This window comes from Arabidopsis thaliana, chromosome 2, assembly GCF_000001735.4.
Source record: "Arabidopsis thaliana chromosome 2, partial sequence".
Lineage (NCBI taxonomy): Eukaryota > Viridiplantae > Streptophyta > Magnoliopsida > Brassicales > Brassicaceae > Arabidopsis > Arabidopsis thaliana.
The window spans coordinates 15,141,554-15,156,541 of record NC_003071.7 but is presented as its reverse complement, the minus strand read 5'-3'; the positions used below and the strand labels follow the sequence as shown (position 1 = coordinate 15,156,541).

The following is a 14,988-nucleotide window of genomic DNA, read 5'->3' as shown; positions in this document are numbered from 1 at the left end:
AATTACAAACTAAAGTATTGAAATATAATCATATGTATTCAATTAAAAGGATAGGAGGATATCACATGGCTATAATATTGTTCTCAATTTGGTTATACTTTATTACTGCTATTTATCACTAATCTATCTTAAATTTGTGATGAATGATGATATTGTTTTTGCAGTAACAGGTTTGTTGTAGATTACAATCGATTTTACAATAACATTAATTTGTAGAATATATACAACTTTGAATACTGTTAAAACCAGAAAATATTTGTTTTATCGAAATGAAAATACTTGAAATATTGCAACAAACACATTTTATTTTCATCTCGCAAATGATTTTTTTTTTTTTATAAATAAATTTTAGAGTTTGATTAATATTCTAATACACACTTAATAAACTAAGAAATATTATTGGTTGCAATTGTGTGATATTAAAATAAGCCGACGACATTATAGTATGTGTGTCCGGTTCCTACTCTCAACCTAATTTTCCCCTTTAATTTGACAGACAAAATCCAACTGCATATATGCAGTTACATTTTAAATTGTATATCTTATATAGTTAAGCACTGATGTTTGCGTATATAATATACATCTAGAGTTCATGATACAAACTGAAGATATCATTAAAAAAAAAACCTAACTTTTTGGTATATATAGTTGTCGGACATAAACTATCTTTTCTATGAAAGTTTTATTCAAGATTGTGAAAACTCGAACTCGTGAGCTTTAGAAGATTGTACCTGGTTTAAATCATCAGCCAATGCCTGGATATTTTCACAAGATTGTGCTTAGAGACAGGCCCAAGTTAGGGTCCATGTATCAATTGGATATTATAGTATCACGGAACTAGGTCTGAAAGTCTCATGCTAATTATATATGTGCTTATATGATGAGAGTACATTACATCCATAGTCTCTTGTCCATAGTATACACTTGCATTCTATAATATAATTTCGTAAAGAGAAGATATATAATAATAGCATTCATCTGTCCATATGGAGCAGATTACTTTTAAACTGTCAAGTCAATTACAAACTTAATTGCAGCATTTGTTTAAGCCATCTCATTTGTGTCAGTACTCATACATTATTCTTGCCATAATTCTCTGCATTGGAAAGCAATCTTGTGCTCAATTACTGCTAAGTGCAATGAACTTGCACAGATGATCTCATATCTTTTTCAAAAATCTGTTTTTTTTAGTATTAATCCAGGTGTGTCAGATACCTACTAAATCAAACTTGGATTCTTTGTCTATCTTTAATTATTACATTAATTTCGTAATCACAAGTCTACAAATATCGTACGTCTATATGTACACAAATGTACATGCACAGTGCACACATACATAGACGTAGGTGTACGTAGTGGCACGTGGGTATCCTAGTCTAGATACTTCTATGAAAATGTTTTTTCCTTTGTCTTTATATGTTTTAATTTAAATTTTGATGCTTTTCGAAATATTATACTATATATAATTAACAAAAAAAACTAAAAACTACAAATGTATTACAATCTAGAATGCTGCATAAGTTCACTATTAATTACGTTTTTGGCTGTTACCATGTTTGAAACGACGTGACAAAGTATTGTTTAAACCTCAAGCAAACAAGCCATGAAATCAAATTTGGTTGATAGTATACTGCATCACAGCTTGCCTAGCCAAAAGATTAGGTTCAACGTTATAGACTTTTGACACAAGATTAAAAATATACAATCATATTCGTTAAAACGTCAGATCCATGTTAATGAATCTGTTCAATTCGATTAGACAAAATGTTCCTCCAAAACCAACTAAAAAGATGACCAATCTCCGATTACCTCATTGTTATATTATCATTCGTATCATAACTCAAAACACTGTGTTCACTTCGTCCCACTGCTGTGTCACCGCCACACAACCCTCTATTAGACTTGTCGTCTTGCTATTGTGTAACAATAGATTTACAAATCAATTTTATTTTTAATAGTGTTGATTTAGAAACAGGTATATATATAAATCCTTTGAGAAAAACTGAATATACATTTTTCTCAACTTTTCGTTATAAAGTTGATTGGTGGAAATTATTGGAGAATTGTTATCAACGTATCAGAACAATTATTCCAATAACTAGAACTTCGGAATTTGATTTTAAAAATAAGGTTTATTTTAGACAGAAACAACTATAGAACATCACACCATATATAGTTGACTGATAAGGAAAAATGGTATTTTTATTTTATTAACCTTGGCTATGGATTGTCCTAGTTGATCAGGTAAAAACGTTGAATCAAATTGAGATCGACTAGTTCAAAATAGTTTACATTTACTATTGATCTAATCGAATCTAATAGACTTCAACTTCATAACCAGTGTCATTTCCCATTACTCGCCCGAACCATTCTTTACTTATGGCTGCACTGAACCCGAATTCTGGAATCGCGATTCAAAATTAATTAACAACTTTATATATATACTTGAGAAATATAATATAGGTTTACGTCACGGCTTAACATGAGATTGTAGTTGTATACGTCGCGTGTATATGCATCATGTAAATATACCTTTTTTTATATGAAGAGCATCATAGATACTTTATTTAGTATTATTGGGATCATAAACGGGAACACAATAATTGCGAAAAGAGAATCAAAATGAGTACAGCAATGCTAAATAGCTATAAGCGTAGAGCATATATGACTTTTGTGCAGGGTCAAGCTAATTAGTCTCACTCACTTGCCTTACAATTAACCCATAAAGTTTTTTTTTAATGCATCCAAAGATCTGTCCTCAAATTTTACAATTTCTTGGAATTTGTTTGTCTCTCTTTTATTTATATATATGATTCCATATCTTTGATTATTCGCTAAGGATCCATGTTCCTTCTCTGCTGTTCTCATTATTGTTTTCTTTAATTTCATTTCTTGTAGTAGTACTATTTTGTTATTGCAATATTTTTATGATGAATAATATCATCACATCCAAATTTGAAGGAAAAATGTATACAACTTACTTCAAACCGCTAGTAATCTTACTTTTGAATATAACCAAAATTGAATTAGAAATTTTCAACTCCCTTCATTTCAATTTTTTTTTTTTTTTTGGTGTGCACCTACTCCCTTCATTTCATTGTTAGAAGAACTCTCTTATTAACTCTTGCAAACTGATTTTACACAAGGTAAAGTGTAATTGTGGAGAAACATTGATGTCAGTAGCAGAATTGAAGAAACAGGGTTTACCTGATAGAATGAATCTACTTGGAAATTGAGGAAGTTTCGCGGCGGTCGAGGATGAGGTATTATCACTTGACCTGGGTTTTTTTTAATAGTAATATATAAAAATATCACACTAACAACTTTTTGGTGGACGAAAACTTTTTCGAATTAAAACGTTTCAGATCTAAACAAGTTGTCGATATAACGTCACCAAAAAAAAAAAAAAAAAAGTTGTCGATATAACGTAGATGACGTTTTTGCTATACATAAATTGTTACACTTTTAGCTATGTGCTGCATTTCATTATCACCATTCACCAACCTAAGTTACTTTTTGTGAAGTTGGATTTGAATTCATGTCGCACAAATCTTAAATATTACATACAAATTACAAATTTAACTGAAGTTAAACTACATTGCATAATATATAATAACTATTATATGTATCCACTGGATACTCCCTAACGTATATATACAAAATAACTTTATGGGATTTTAGAAAATTAATCTCTCAAGATAGCATAATGACAGATTGTGATAAATTTGTCAGAAAAATGAAACAAAGAGGACAAAGAAGTCGGAAAGACATAAAAAACAAAAAGGGAGTAACAAATTAGAAAAGTTTGTTCTGGGTTTACGTAATACATTTTTTCGAATTATTTATTCTTGTTTTATTATATGTTTGTTAGTGAGGGAAAAAATGTGAGGAGAGGATTGAAACACGACTGTAGAAAGAAGACAGACAATTGAAGACAGATCTTATCTCTATCCCTCCCACGACTACTTTCTTTGGAAACACAAAGCTATATATGTGTTCTCTTTTATAAAAAATAAATTATCATTTCACATAAAATAGTCAGAGACAAACAATTTTCGAAATTTTATGAACAATACGTAGCCATTTATGAGATGTGTCATGCACGTGATGAAAAAACTAAATAAGGAAAGGCTGTACATAGAAATCTTCTTGGTTAAGAGACAAAAGATCTTTTCTAGGCTTTGGTCCATGTATCTGCCTTTCTTTTCTTCTTCTTTTTCATATATATGTTTTTTATATAATCCAATAATATCTGCAATTTTATCAAAGATAAAATAGGCTACCTTACTATTTCTGGAATTATACAATATTTTCTCATGTAGAAATATGGTTTTGTGTTAATTTCACACTAAGGCTGATAAATATAATGTTCTACCGTACCTGATGAAATTGTAGGGTCACAAAGTCAAGCTGTAACAGAAATAAGTAAATGTTATTGTAAGAAACTAAAAACTATATATGTATGTCAGTTAATTTGTAATACAAATGTCAATATGTCAAAACTAACATAATTAAGATTGAGATAATTGGATGATTTGTTGGGTGGTGAATGGAGAGCACGTGCTTGAGAAGTTAGTAGTAAGCTATAGAAAATGAAGGATAATGCGATAACATGTGCCTTATCCCGACAAAACACATCTCACATGTAAATATAGATATGTCCATACATATTATCATAGAAAGAGTACCAAAAGTGTGAAATCTATACACCCTAAAATACCACTAGATAACACTCTTTATTATTTATATAGTGATATCAACCACCTTTCATATGTTTCTCTGTTTTGCAAGTAAACTTTTTACATTTATATCAAGGATATTAAATTAGTTTTCATATTGTTAGCTTTGCTGAAACCCAAATTAATGAGTCCAATTTTTAATTATTCTCTTTACATCAAAATTCATATCTACAATTATATTCAGAAATTACTAGAAAGGCATATCTTATACATACTTGATGTATTATAGATAAATTTTCTCTTTCTTTTGAAACATATATATACAGATATAAATAGAGGCAGATACATGTAACCTAGCCAAAGGAGCATTGGTATCTCAAACAATATTTGCCCTTTCTCTATCTCTCTCTCATCACTATTTGCCATCTCTTTCTCTCTCCCTCTCTTTCAAATGTCAATAAACCAATACTCAAGCGATTTCCACTACCATTCTCTCATGTGGCAACAACAGCAGCAACAACAACAACACCAAAACGACGTCGTGGAAGAAAAAGAAGCTCTTTTCGAGAAACCCTTAACCCCAAGTGACGTCGGAAAACTCAACCGCCTCGTCATCCCAAAACAGCACGCCGAGAGATACTTCCCACTAGCGGCCGCCGCCGCAGACGCCGTGGAGAAAGGACTTCTCCTCTGCTTTGAGGACGAGGAAGGTAAACCATGGAGATTCAGATACTCGTACTGGAACAGTAGCCAGAGTTATGTCTTGACCAAAGGCTGGAGCAGATACGTCAAGGAGAAGCACCTTGACGCCGGAGACGTCGTTCTCTTCCATCGACACCGTTCAGACGGCGGAAGATTCTTCATTGGCTGGAGAAGACGCGGTGACTCTTCTTCCTCCTCCGACTCTTATCGCCATGTTCAATCCAATGCCTCGCTCCAATATTATCCTCATGCAGGTACCCTTTTTATTTAATTAAACTTTTTTTTGTGTCATAACCAAAAAAATTTGAACCTAAATTCAGATTAATCTTGAACAAAAAATGTCGAATATCTTTGACATTTAAAGGTGTAGTGAAACACAATAGTTTTTCCAACCATTTAGCTCGATTATTAACTAAGCCATTGACTAATTAACACACTATTAAGAGTTATGGAATAGCATTAAAACCAAAACAAAAAAAGAGTTATAGAAATTGGAAGAGATGTTCATTTTGTCGTTTCTATTTTTGTCAACGTATAGTTTTCATTTTACATGCATAGACTGGATAAATAACGGAAATAAAATTTAACGAGTCATGCGATGTTCTTTCTCAAAAAAAAAAAAAAAACGAGTGATTCGATATTTACTTAAAGTTAAAAAAGTGTAAAAGTCCAAAAAAAAAGTGGAAAATCTATTTCATGAAATGTATGAGGTTACGTGACCCAATTGAAAACTCTTTATCTTGTTTGAGTTTGTAAATGTGCGCGTGAGGTTAGACGCGCTTTAAAGTAAGTAGAGAAGTAAAAATAAAGAAATGATGGAAGCCCATAGAAACAGAATCGGATTCGTATTATCTGCTCTGCGTGACATTTGTTGCGTATCCTTACACCTACTCTTTCTCCATTTTTCATTATACTTATAGCATCAGTGTGAATATATATACACCCTTATCTTTAATCGGGATCTTGGACCGTAACCAAAACGGCATGCAGTAGTTCCTCACATGTTCCGAATATATTCATCAGCTCAAATTCGATTCAAGACATTAACCCAAGTCCAACATAGTTTTAAGAGTATATACTTAATTATTTTCATATATACTGGTTTATGTGATGTGGACATTTTGTAGTACCAATGTAATTCACATATAATATAACGTGGCGTCCCATTGTGGTAAAGCTTGTCATCTGAGTACCACAATTGGAAATTCTCTTCCGATTAAAGTCTTGTTCATTTTGGAAAATTATGACAAAAGTCTCGGTAGTTATCCATTATAGATTCCTCGATTTCACTATCTATGTTACTGGATATATAATTTTTATGTTGATTAATTGTATATGGCACATAGGGGCTCAAGCGGTGGAGAGCCAAAGAGGCAACTCGAAGACATTAAGACTGTTCGGAGTGAACATGGAGTGCCAGCTAGATTCGGACTGGTCCGAGCCATCCACACCTGACGGTTCTAACACATATACAACCAATCACGACCAGTTTCATTTCTACCCTCAACAACAACACTATCCTCCTCCGTACTACATGGTACGTTAGTTAATTTTCGTTTTGTTAAAGTCTACATGTATTAGCTAGTGATATTAAGTAGATGTCAATATCATTTTAACCGACATTTTACGTTTCTCATTCACGCGTTTTCAAATTCAAAGAAAGTTAATTGAGTTGGTTTGACCCTTTTTTGCATATATAGTTACCATGCACTTACCAAGACGTTATCTTGTCCACATCCGATAAACAAAGTATATATAGTAAACAAAAGTCCAAATAATTCTTCAAACTGTTTTGTTAGCAAATTATCTCCAATTCTATCTATATGTTTTATAGTTTTATTTAGAAACTAAGGATAGGAACAAATGGTCCTTTTCTTTCTTGGGTTGGGGAGGACATTAGAGAGTGAAGTTGTACTGTTCATTTAACACGCCAAGTGACCTATCCAAAAATCTTATCCCAAAGAAAAAGTGCGGTCCATTATTATTGAAGTTATTGTTATTACTACTATACTATAAGTGTTACATTATCAGTGTTTGTTGTTGTTAGGCACGTTTCTCATTTATATTTATATCATATGCTTTTTGGTCTTCAAGAACAATAATTTTGACAATTCCGTCAAACTTTTCTTCTATACCTAATCTTTACACATGAATAATTAAGCATATAATTGATGTGTCGATGTTACGTGTGTACGTATACATATAGACACTTAGTCACTTATATGTATTGTTCTCACATCTATTATTGGATTTTCTAACAGATCACACAATAAAATCTACTCTTTGACAACGAAAATATTTGGATTTTGGACATATTATTCTTCACGAAGTGTTGCACCAATAATGGAATACAAAATTACTTTGGGAGATAATATACATCTAACACATAATATATCTCTTAATCTTGACTACATAAATCAAGAAAATGGAAAGTCTACTTTATACTTTTGCAAGGGATTCTAAAACCACATGTTTTTTTTATATAAAGATCTTTTTTTTCTTTTTTGCAGGACATAAGTTTCACAGGAGATATGAACCGGACGAGCTAGAAGCCCACAAGGATTAAAAAAAAGCTTCACATCTGGTCCTGTTATGTTGTCATAGATGTTGATTCCTTAATTTTACACAAGCTTCATTTTGCATTATTTAAAGTAAAATCGTATTTTGATTCTTCTTTAAATCTCTCTCAATTTTCACTCTCTTCCTTTTTCTTCTTATGTATTAGATTCTTTTACATAGCTAACACTTGTATAGAGAATTCAAAGTTCTGGCTATTTTCGAAAGTTATCTTTTCTCTTTATATATTTTGTTATGGAGGAAAATATAAACAATTTATGTTAAATTACATTTCTTGTAAAACCGAACCTTAATGGGCGTTACTACCTTAGTAGTTCAATTCGTTACTACTATATGGGCCTAAATATTTACAGTATACGAGCCAAATGGCCCAAACTATAACTGTCTGGAACGACAACGTTTCCAATATTCACTCTCGAAATATACATATCCGTGTATCCAAACAAGTCTCTAAATGGTATCGAGAGAAACCTCTCTAGGGCTTTAACAGTTTAAGGCAAACTTCTGTCTTCTGGGTTTGGTTTGTTTCTCAAGGAAAAATTTCAACTTTCTTTCTTATTTCAGTAAACGAGAGATATGTTTTCAATCTCAATCTGATTCTTTCTCGCAGCGGCTAATTCTAGTGTCGCTAATAGGGTCTCTGTTTCTTCAAATTTAGTTCTTTAAATTCACTACGAAGATTTTTGTTATGGCGAGTAGAAAGCTGGTTCGAGATTTACTGATCACAAAGCAGCCTCTTCTCCAGCAATTGGTGCACCAACGGGTTCGTTTCTGGTGTTGTGTTTCTATTGATTGTGATTACGAGCTTAAAAATGGGGATGATTCATTTTGTGTTTGATTATTAGAGAGTGGGCGCAAGACTAGGTCTTCTTCAGGGAAATGGGTTTGCGAGTCATCGACGGTTTAGTGTTTTCAGTGAGTTCTCGAAGAAGATTAGAGGAGAAGCTGATAGGTAAAATCATTTTTTCAATGGAAATATTGGTGTTGGAACATGAAAGTTTAATCCTTTTTTGTTTACATTGGTGTTGTTAGCAATCCTGAATTTCAAAAGACAGTGAAGGAGTTCAAGGAAAGAGCAGAGGAGTTGCAAGGTGTTAAAGAGGACTTGAAAGTTAGGTAATTTACATTTTGCAATTGCATTTTAGGGACTTATGAGTTAGAGATACTAAGTATGTCAAAAGTAAGCTTATGTATGAAATGGGAAATGCAGAACGAAACAAACTACTGAGAAGTTGTATAAACAAGGTCAAGGCGTCTGGACGGAGGCTGAATCTGTGGCCAAAAAGGTATTCTTTAGTAATTGGTGGCACCATCTGTTTAGGAGTTTCTCTCTTTTTCGAGAATGTTTGAAAAGGCAAAGAATTTTTAAGCTAGGTTGTGTCTTCCTTGCTAGTTTTGCATTTTTGATTTTCTTTCTGAAATCATTGGCCTGATGTATGCTATATCTCTTCTTGTTTGGTAACTAAATTGTTTTAGTTAACTGTAACTCACTTTTTTTTTTTGAGTATGACTAGTTAACTCTGTATATTGTAAAAGGCTAAGAATTGTCCCTAAGAAAACAGCTTTGACGATGCAGGTCTCTTCAAGTGTGAAAGACAAGTTCTCAGCAGCTACAGAAGAGGTCTTGCTGGAATTTTTCACTTTTGTTGTTGTTGTCCTTTCAGTTGTTAATTGTGGTATAGTTTTTTTGTTAACTTGGTTATGTATCTTTTGTGGTCAGGTCAAGGAGTCATTCAAGCTCGGTAAGGAGGAGAGTGCAGAGTCAGCAAGTTCATCAGGCACAGGAACCACTGAAGGAGAAAAACAGCAGCAGCAATCTGGTTCTACGGAGGAGCAAGATACATTTTTTGGAAAATTCAAGTCCAGCATTTCTTCACCAAAACTATCTGAGGCGTTTCACAAGCCTCTTGACTTTGCAAAGAAGGGACTTGACATTGTAAAGGATGAATTGCGTGGAAACCCATCTAAAAGGAAGCACCTGGAGTATACACCTCCGCCGCCATTTACAGGTGAGAGAAGTACGAGAACGGAGATGGTAATTATGCCAACAAAACAGTCTAAGTGGCAAAAAAAATGGGAATCCTTAAGAGAAAAGGTAAATGGCCCTCTCTGTCTTGTCCACTTATGCGATTTTTTTCAGGCCCTTGTTGAGTGTTTTCCTTAAACTTGGTTTAGATGCAAGGCTATCCTGTATTTAAACGTCTAAGCGGGATGAGTGAGCCAGTTGTCAACAAGAGCCAAGAGGTAATGAACATCTTCTTTTTACTCATTTTGTTCAAATACCTTATCTTGCATTACTGTGTTCGCTGATACTGCTTTGTTATTGTAAATTGGGAATGCATTTGGACCGTGTAGATTGCAGAAGATGTGAGGGAAAAGTGGGAAACCAGTGATAATCCGATTGTTCACAAGATTCAGGAGTATGCTAATTGTTCTCTTACTATATCTTTCTTAAAATTTTACTTATTTACAGCAGCTTAGAGACATATGCATGCTTTTGTTTGGCAGCATGAATGAGAGGATCTTTGAGGAAACAGGTTCTGCATCGACTTACAAGGAGATCCGCCGCCGAGATCCGTAAGTTATAGAGGCTGATTATTGGTATGAAGATATGACTCTGGTAATCATATACTTATCTCTTTCATGGTCAGATCATTCTCCTTGCCGGACTTTGTTTCAGAAATTCAGGAAGCCATCAGACCGGTCTTGAATGCATATAGTAAGGTATATCTCAGATTTTTGAATAGATCATCTCCTCCCATTCTCGTTTTTGTTGCCTCTAATTAGTTCCCATCCTTGTACAGGGAGATGCTAAGACCTTGAAGAAGTATTGCAGCAAGGAATTGATTGAACGGTGTACGGCAGAGCACAGAGCTTTCACGAGTCAAGGTTATTTTTTCGATCACAAGGTAAAGTCTTTATTATTGGTTCACCCACGGGATCCTGGTTCTTATGAAATCATGTAAGTCACTGAGTAACTTGCTTCGTTTTGTGGTGAGTAAAATCGTTTTGGCTGTGATGTGCAGCTTCTGCATGTATCTGAAGTTGATATTCAAGAGACAAAGATGATGGGAACTACTCCAGTAATCATCGTCAGGGTAATGATCTTTGTTTTCCTTCTGAGGTCATCCTTTAGCTAAGAATTGTGTCTGATGGATTTATCGTTTTTGATGTGATGTCAGTTCCAAACGCAAGAAATCTTCTGCGTCCGTGATCAGGATGGAAAAATCAAAGAAGGAGGCCAGGTAAAAAAGGGAATATTGAATCAAGATCATAAACATATGGGCAATGCCACAATTTTTTAAAGAATTTGTTGTTGTGTGTTGGATATAGGACACAATACACACAGTGTACTACGACTGGGCTATGCAACAAGTGGATGCAGCAGAGTTAGGGGAAGATGCGATTTATCCCATTTGGAGGCTCAGAGAGATGTTGAGAGCGGGTGTTCAAGCTCTCATTTAATTCTTCATCATCTTTTAACTTATAATAAGCTAAGCCCTCTCTCTTTGCAATGTACCATGCAATGTACCATTATTTACTCAAAATCTTGTTCACTCGAGATTTTTTTTTTTTCGTTTTCTTCTCTCTGGAAGGAGTGGGTTCCCATGTTTCAGGGGAATAAGTTTTGACAAATATATAAATACATCTCAAGTCTTTTTCAAGTTTAGCGAAGTTTGTTGTTTTGTTTGTATCCCTTAAAGGTTAATGACTCCTTTCGTTAGAAAATAAGAGAACTAGATTTGGTAATGAATTTGTAAATCACAGTTCTCAATTCAAATATTTTGCTCATGTTCTGACAGATTAGTACCCTGAGCCTTTCCATAGATATTGTTCAGTAAGTTACTGTTCTAAATCATGTTGTTGAAAAGTTTTGAGGAACAAACATCTCCTTGGTCTAGTAGAATAGTTTGAGAATCCTTTTCCTCGACCACCATGCCTTCCATTACTATACACTGATATGACGACCCACCATTGTAATCATATGAACATCAAAGTGTCTCTCTGTAACACAGTGGGTTCACAGACACACTCATTTGGTCTACACTTTTTAACGTTCAAGTGCTTGGAGTTGAGATACAATGTACATTAATGAGGACGATACTTTGTAGTATGAACCAAATCATAGCCTTCACCAAGTCCCTCTAAGAGGAAGAAAACCTTCATATATCTCCTTAAGCTCACACAAGTGTTGTGATCAAACACTCTGCCATGTTTTGCCAGAGGACATGGGGTTCTTCCATAAACCAGACTCCTCTTGGCCCATCAACATATCCATGGCCCATACAGAGCCTTATCATGTGAATGATAAAATAGGTTTGGGGTTATTCTTGAAAATATCTTAAATTCATGGAAATATATGAGAGAAAACAAAAATATGGGTAGCGGAAAATAAATAGTAGCCCACTCCAATTCTCGTCGCACCAATAGAGTAATTCAACTGCCCCAAATTGCTCTCGACTTTTTATTCTCGGATTAGCGTTTGTGCTTTCGCATCAGAGAATCTCTCAGTTCTTCTCAATTTAGGTCATCAGATCTCACAATCAATCGACTCGAACTCAAATCTCACTTCATCAATCAAATCATGACTCTTGGCTCAGGATCGAGTGTTGTCGGTAAATTTTCGATTTTTTTTTTTTTGGTTCCTCTTTAAGTTTCCTAGGGTTTTTGATTTGACACGAAACGCAGCTTGGGTTTATCTTAGATAATTTCAACCGATAATTTTCGTGATTTGTTTCTGGATTTTTCTGCATATGAGCCATACTTGATATTTATGTATCTTTAACTCTGAAATGTTCGTCTTTTGATTGATATGAACAATTGGTATTATATAGATTCTCAGACTTGTGTGTTCTGTTGTGGTGATAGATTGTTTTCAAGCTCAGTGCTTTGCTTAGAATATAGAGCTTATTTGTGTTAGTTTCCTTCACTAAAAATTGAGCTGTTTGATGTTGTTAATGTAAAGTTCCGAGGAATTTCCGGTTGCTGGAGGAGCTTGAACGTGGAGAGAAAGGTATTGGAGATGGAACTGTGAGCTATGGAATGGATGATGGAGATGACATTTATATGCGCTCTTGGACTGGCACTATCATCGGTCCTCACAACGTAGTTATATCTCTGTTTTTTTTTCTTCACTTGCTATGAATGATAGGACTTTGTGTCTTCTTCTTGAATGGTGTTGGAATGATATTGTGATGTGATTTGATCTGACTGGTAATTTTGTTTGTGCAGACTGTACATGAGGGTCGGATTTATCAGTTGAAGCTCTTCTGTGACAAAGATTACCCTGAGAAACCTCCGACTGTTCGGTTCCATTCGCGTATCAACATGACTTGTGTCAACCATGATACCGGCGTGGTAAGAGTGTGAATTTTTTGAGATTTGTTGCTTTTGAATTAGGTGACTGAAATGTGAATTTGCATATACGTAGGTGGATTCAAAGAAGTTTGGGGTTCTTGCAAACTGGCAAAGACAGTACACAATGGAGGACATACTGACTCAATTGAAGAAGGAGATGGCTGCATCGCATAACCGGAAGCTTGTTCAACCTCCCGAAGGAACTTTCTTCTAATACTCTCAAAGCCTACCTTTGAGGGGCTTCTCCATTGTTGGTCTTCAAGCTTTTCTTTCGTACCTTAAAGTAAAAACAATGGTGTCTGTCGATGAATGATGATGTTCGATTGATCATCTGGAGTTTAAATCCTTGTGTGCAAATATATCTAGACAACGCTGTCTCACGACTTCATCTTCTCAGTTTAGATATAATATGGGAAACAACCTTCTAGAATCAAAAACAGCGTTGTTTGGCTTTACATGTTAGCGAATCGTTTAAATGTTTGATTTTTACTTCGCTTTTATTCGACCTGAACTCTCCTATTGTGTTCACATTTGAACGCAATTCATGCAAGAAATGTCAAAAGATTACCCTGTAGTTTGGTATTTGAAAGTGAGCCCGAGATAAGGTATACGCCATTCTTCAGTTATTCGAGTGGCGTTACTTGAAGAGTGGTTAGAATTACGATCTTCACATAGGCACTTTAGGAGGCAATGAGGATTATCTTGTTCTTGGAATAGTTAGACCGCTCAAACCTTACATGTTTCAACTTGAGGGAGTTGTTAGGATTGATATAGTAAGGTAGATTGTATTTAGTTTGAATATAGATGCGCCTCTAAAGAAAATCTCAAATGCTAACTCATCTTCGTCTCTATCAATTTCGAGTCTGATTTGGGACAAAAGAGTGAAGGCTGTAATGTCTAGTATTATTAGAATCATGTCGGTGTATGTCTGTTTCTTCATGTCCTAGGCTTGGGAAGTGTGTCATATTTCTCCTTCACCTTAAGCTTGATTATTAACGACAGGATCCATTACCTCTCATCAAGCTTTTTTGAATTCTTTTTTCCACGTGACTTTTTGTTTTTCCTTCACAAACATTGACTACTATTTTTGTGGGCATCTTTCAAAAAAGGTAGTTCCCTTTTTTGGTTCTCAAGGAATTATCTTTATCTTCGGTAGATTGTCACACATATCATTCAAATAATACTTTTTTGTTTTGATATCCATTATATTATCAGTAATGACTTTTACATTCACAACGCGGATCTAATTCTCTGTAAATCTGTAGCAAGGCGAATGCTTTCATAAACAACTTCAATACGGATAGTTTTACTCGCATCATCACACAAATCTACAATATATCCGTTCACCGTTGTTAGACTCGATTGCAACATCAAAGTGTATGGTAGTTAATTAACATGACATCCAAATTAATCAGCAAATGGTAACGGTTCAATTAACAACGTTAGAATCAATATATGTTTTAGCCAAAATATGTTAGTCAACACTCAACAGCTATAAACAACCACTTACATCGAAATCAACAATATACAATTTGTGAACTTTTAATTTTTTCATCCATATTTCATATTTGAGTTACTATTTCACTAACTACACCACAATAAAATGGACAGAGCGTTTAATATGTCTTCTATTAAACGCAACAATTTGTGTTTAGAACCATACACATTAAGT

General features: G+C 34.3%; 3 protein-coding genes across 8 annotated transcripts; all 3 read left to right on the top strand.

Annotated features, from left to right (window-relative positions):
* Nucleotides 1-4,907: 4,907 nt before the first annotated feature.
* Nucleotides 4,908-8,283, top strand: ABS2 (AP2/B3-like transcriptional factor family protein). 4 transcript variants are annotated; one of them, NM_179929.3, is made up of 3 exons: nt 4,908-5,635; nt 6,728-6,918; nt 7,892-8,283. In NM_179929.3, the coding sequence occupies exons 1-3, from the start codon at nt 5,131-5,133 to the stop codon at nt 7,928-7,930; spliced, it is 735 nt and encodes a 244-aa protein (NP_850260.1). In that variant the 5' UTR covers nt 4,908-5,130; the 3' UTR covers nt 7,931-8,283. The 4 variants fall into 4 exon arrangements, with proteins under 4 accessions (NP_850260.1, NP_001324303.1, NP_001324302.1 ...); NM_001336586.1 differs by having other exon boundaries at nt 4,967-5,635; nt 6,728-8,201; NM_001336587.1 differs by lacking the exon at nt 7,892-8,283 and having other exon boundaries at nt 4,967-6,639; nt 6,728-6,749.
* A 35-nt stretch (nt 8,284-8,318) lies between these two features.
* TIM44-2 (translocase inner membrane subunit 44-2) lies at nt 8,319-11,747 on the top strand. Its single transcript, NM_129166.5, has 14 exons — nt 8,319-8,721; nt 8,804-8,910; nt 8,991-9,074; nt 9,169-9,244; nt 9,535-9,579; nt 9,679-10,053; nt 10,134-10,202; nt 10,314-10,378; nt 10,467-10,535; nt 10,610-10,682; nt 10,763-10,867; nt 10,985-11,056; nt 11,141-11,203; nt 11,292-11,747. Exons 1-14 carry the CDS (start codon nt 8,647-8,649, stop codon nt 11,421-11,423), a joined length of 1,410 nt encoding a protein of 469 aa, NP_181151.3. The 5' UTR covers nt 8,319-8,646; the 3' UTR covers nt 11,424-11,747.
* Nucleotides 11,748-12,320: 573 nt separating this feature from the next.
* MMZ3 (MMS ZWEI homologue 3) lies at nt 12,321-13,889 on the top strand. 3 transcript variants are annotated; one of them, NM_129165.4, is made up of 4 exons: nt 12,321-12,574; nt 12,925-13,064; nt 13,191-13,316; nt 13,390-13,889. In NM_129165.4, exons 1-4 carry the CDS (start codon nt 12,544-12,546, stop codon nt 13,528-13,530), a joined length of 438 nt encoding a protein of 145 aa, NP_565834.1. In that variant the 5' UTR covers nt 12,321-12,543; the 3' UTR covers nt 13,531-13,889. The 3 variants fall into 3 exon arrangements, with proteins under 3 accessions (NP_565834.1, NP_001078011.1, NP_850259.1); NM_001084542.1 differs by having other exon boundaries at nt 12,360-12,574; nt 13,191-13,313; nt 13,390-13,865; NM_179928.2 differs by having other exon boundaries at nt 12,360-12,574; nt 12,925-13,067; nt 13,390-13,865.
* The last annotated feature ends 1,099 nt before the right edge of the window (nt 13,890-14,988 follow it).

Coding starts and splice junctions, on each gene's coding strand:
- MMZ3 (NM_179928.2), top strand. CDS start 12,544: ATGACTCTTGGCTCAGGATCGAGTGTTGTCG. Junction 12,575..12,924: donor CTCAGGATCGAGTGTTGTCG/GTAAATTTTCGA, acceptor GTTAATGTAAAG/TTCCGAGGAATTTCCGGTTG. Junction 13,317..13,389: donor TCAACCATGATACCGGCGTG/GTAAGAGTGTGA, acceptor GCATATACGTAG/GTGGATTCAAAGAAGTTTGG.
- ABS2 (NM_179929.3), top strand. CDS start 5,131: ATGTCAATAAACCAATACTCAAGCGATTTCCACTACCATTCTCTCATG. Junction 5,636..6,727: donor CCAATATTATCCTCATGCAG/GTACCCTTTTTA, acceptor TATGGCACATAG/GGGCTCAAGCGGTGGAGAGC. Junction 6,919..7,891: donor ATCCTCCTCCGTACTACATG/GTACGTTAGTTA, acceptor TCTTTTTTGCAG/GACATAAGTTTCACAGGAGA.
- TIM44-2 (NM_129166.5), top strand. CDS start 8,647: ATGGCGAGTAGAAAGCTGGTTCGAGATTTACTGATCACAAAGCAGCCT. Junction 10,203..10,313: donor TTGTCAACAAGAGCCAAGAG/GTAATGAACATC, acceptor TGGACCGTGTAG/ATTGCAGAAGATGTGAGGGA. Junction 10,683..10,762: donor TCTTGAATGCATATAGTAAG/GTATATCTCAGA, acceptor ATCCTTGTACAG/GGAGATGCTAAGACCTTGAA.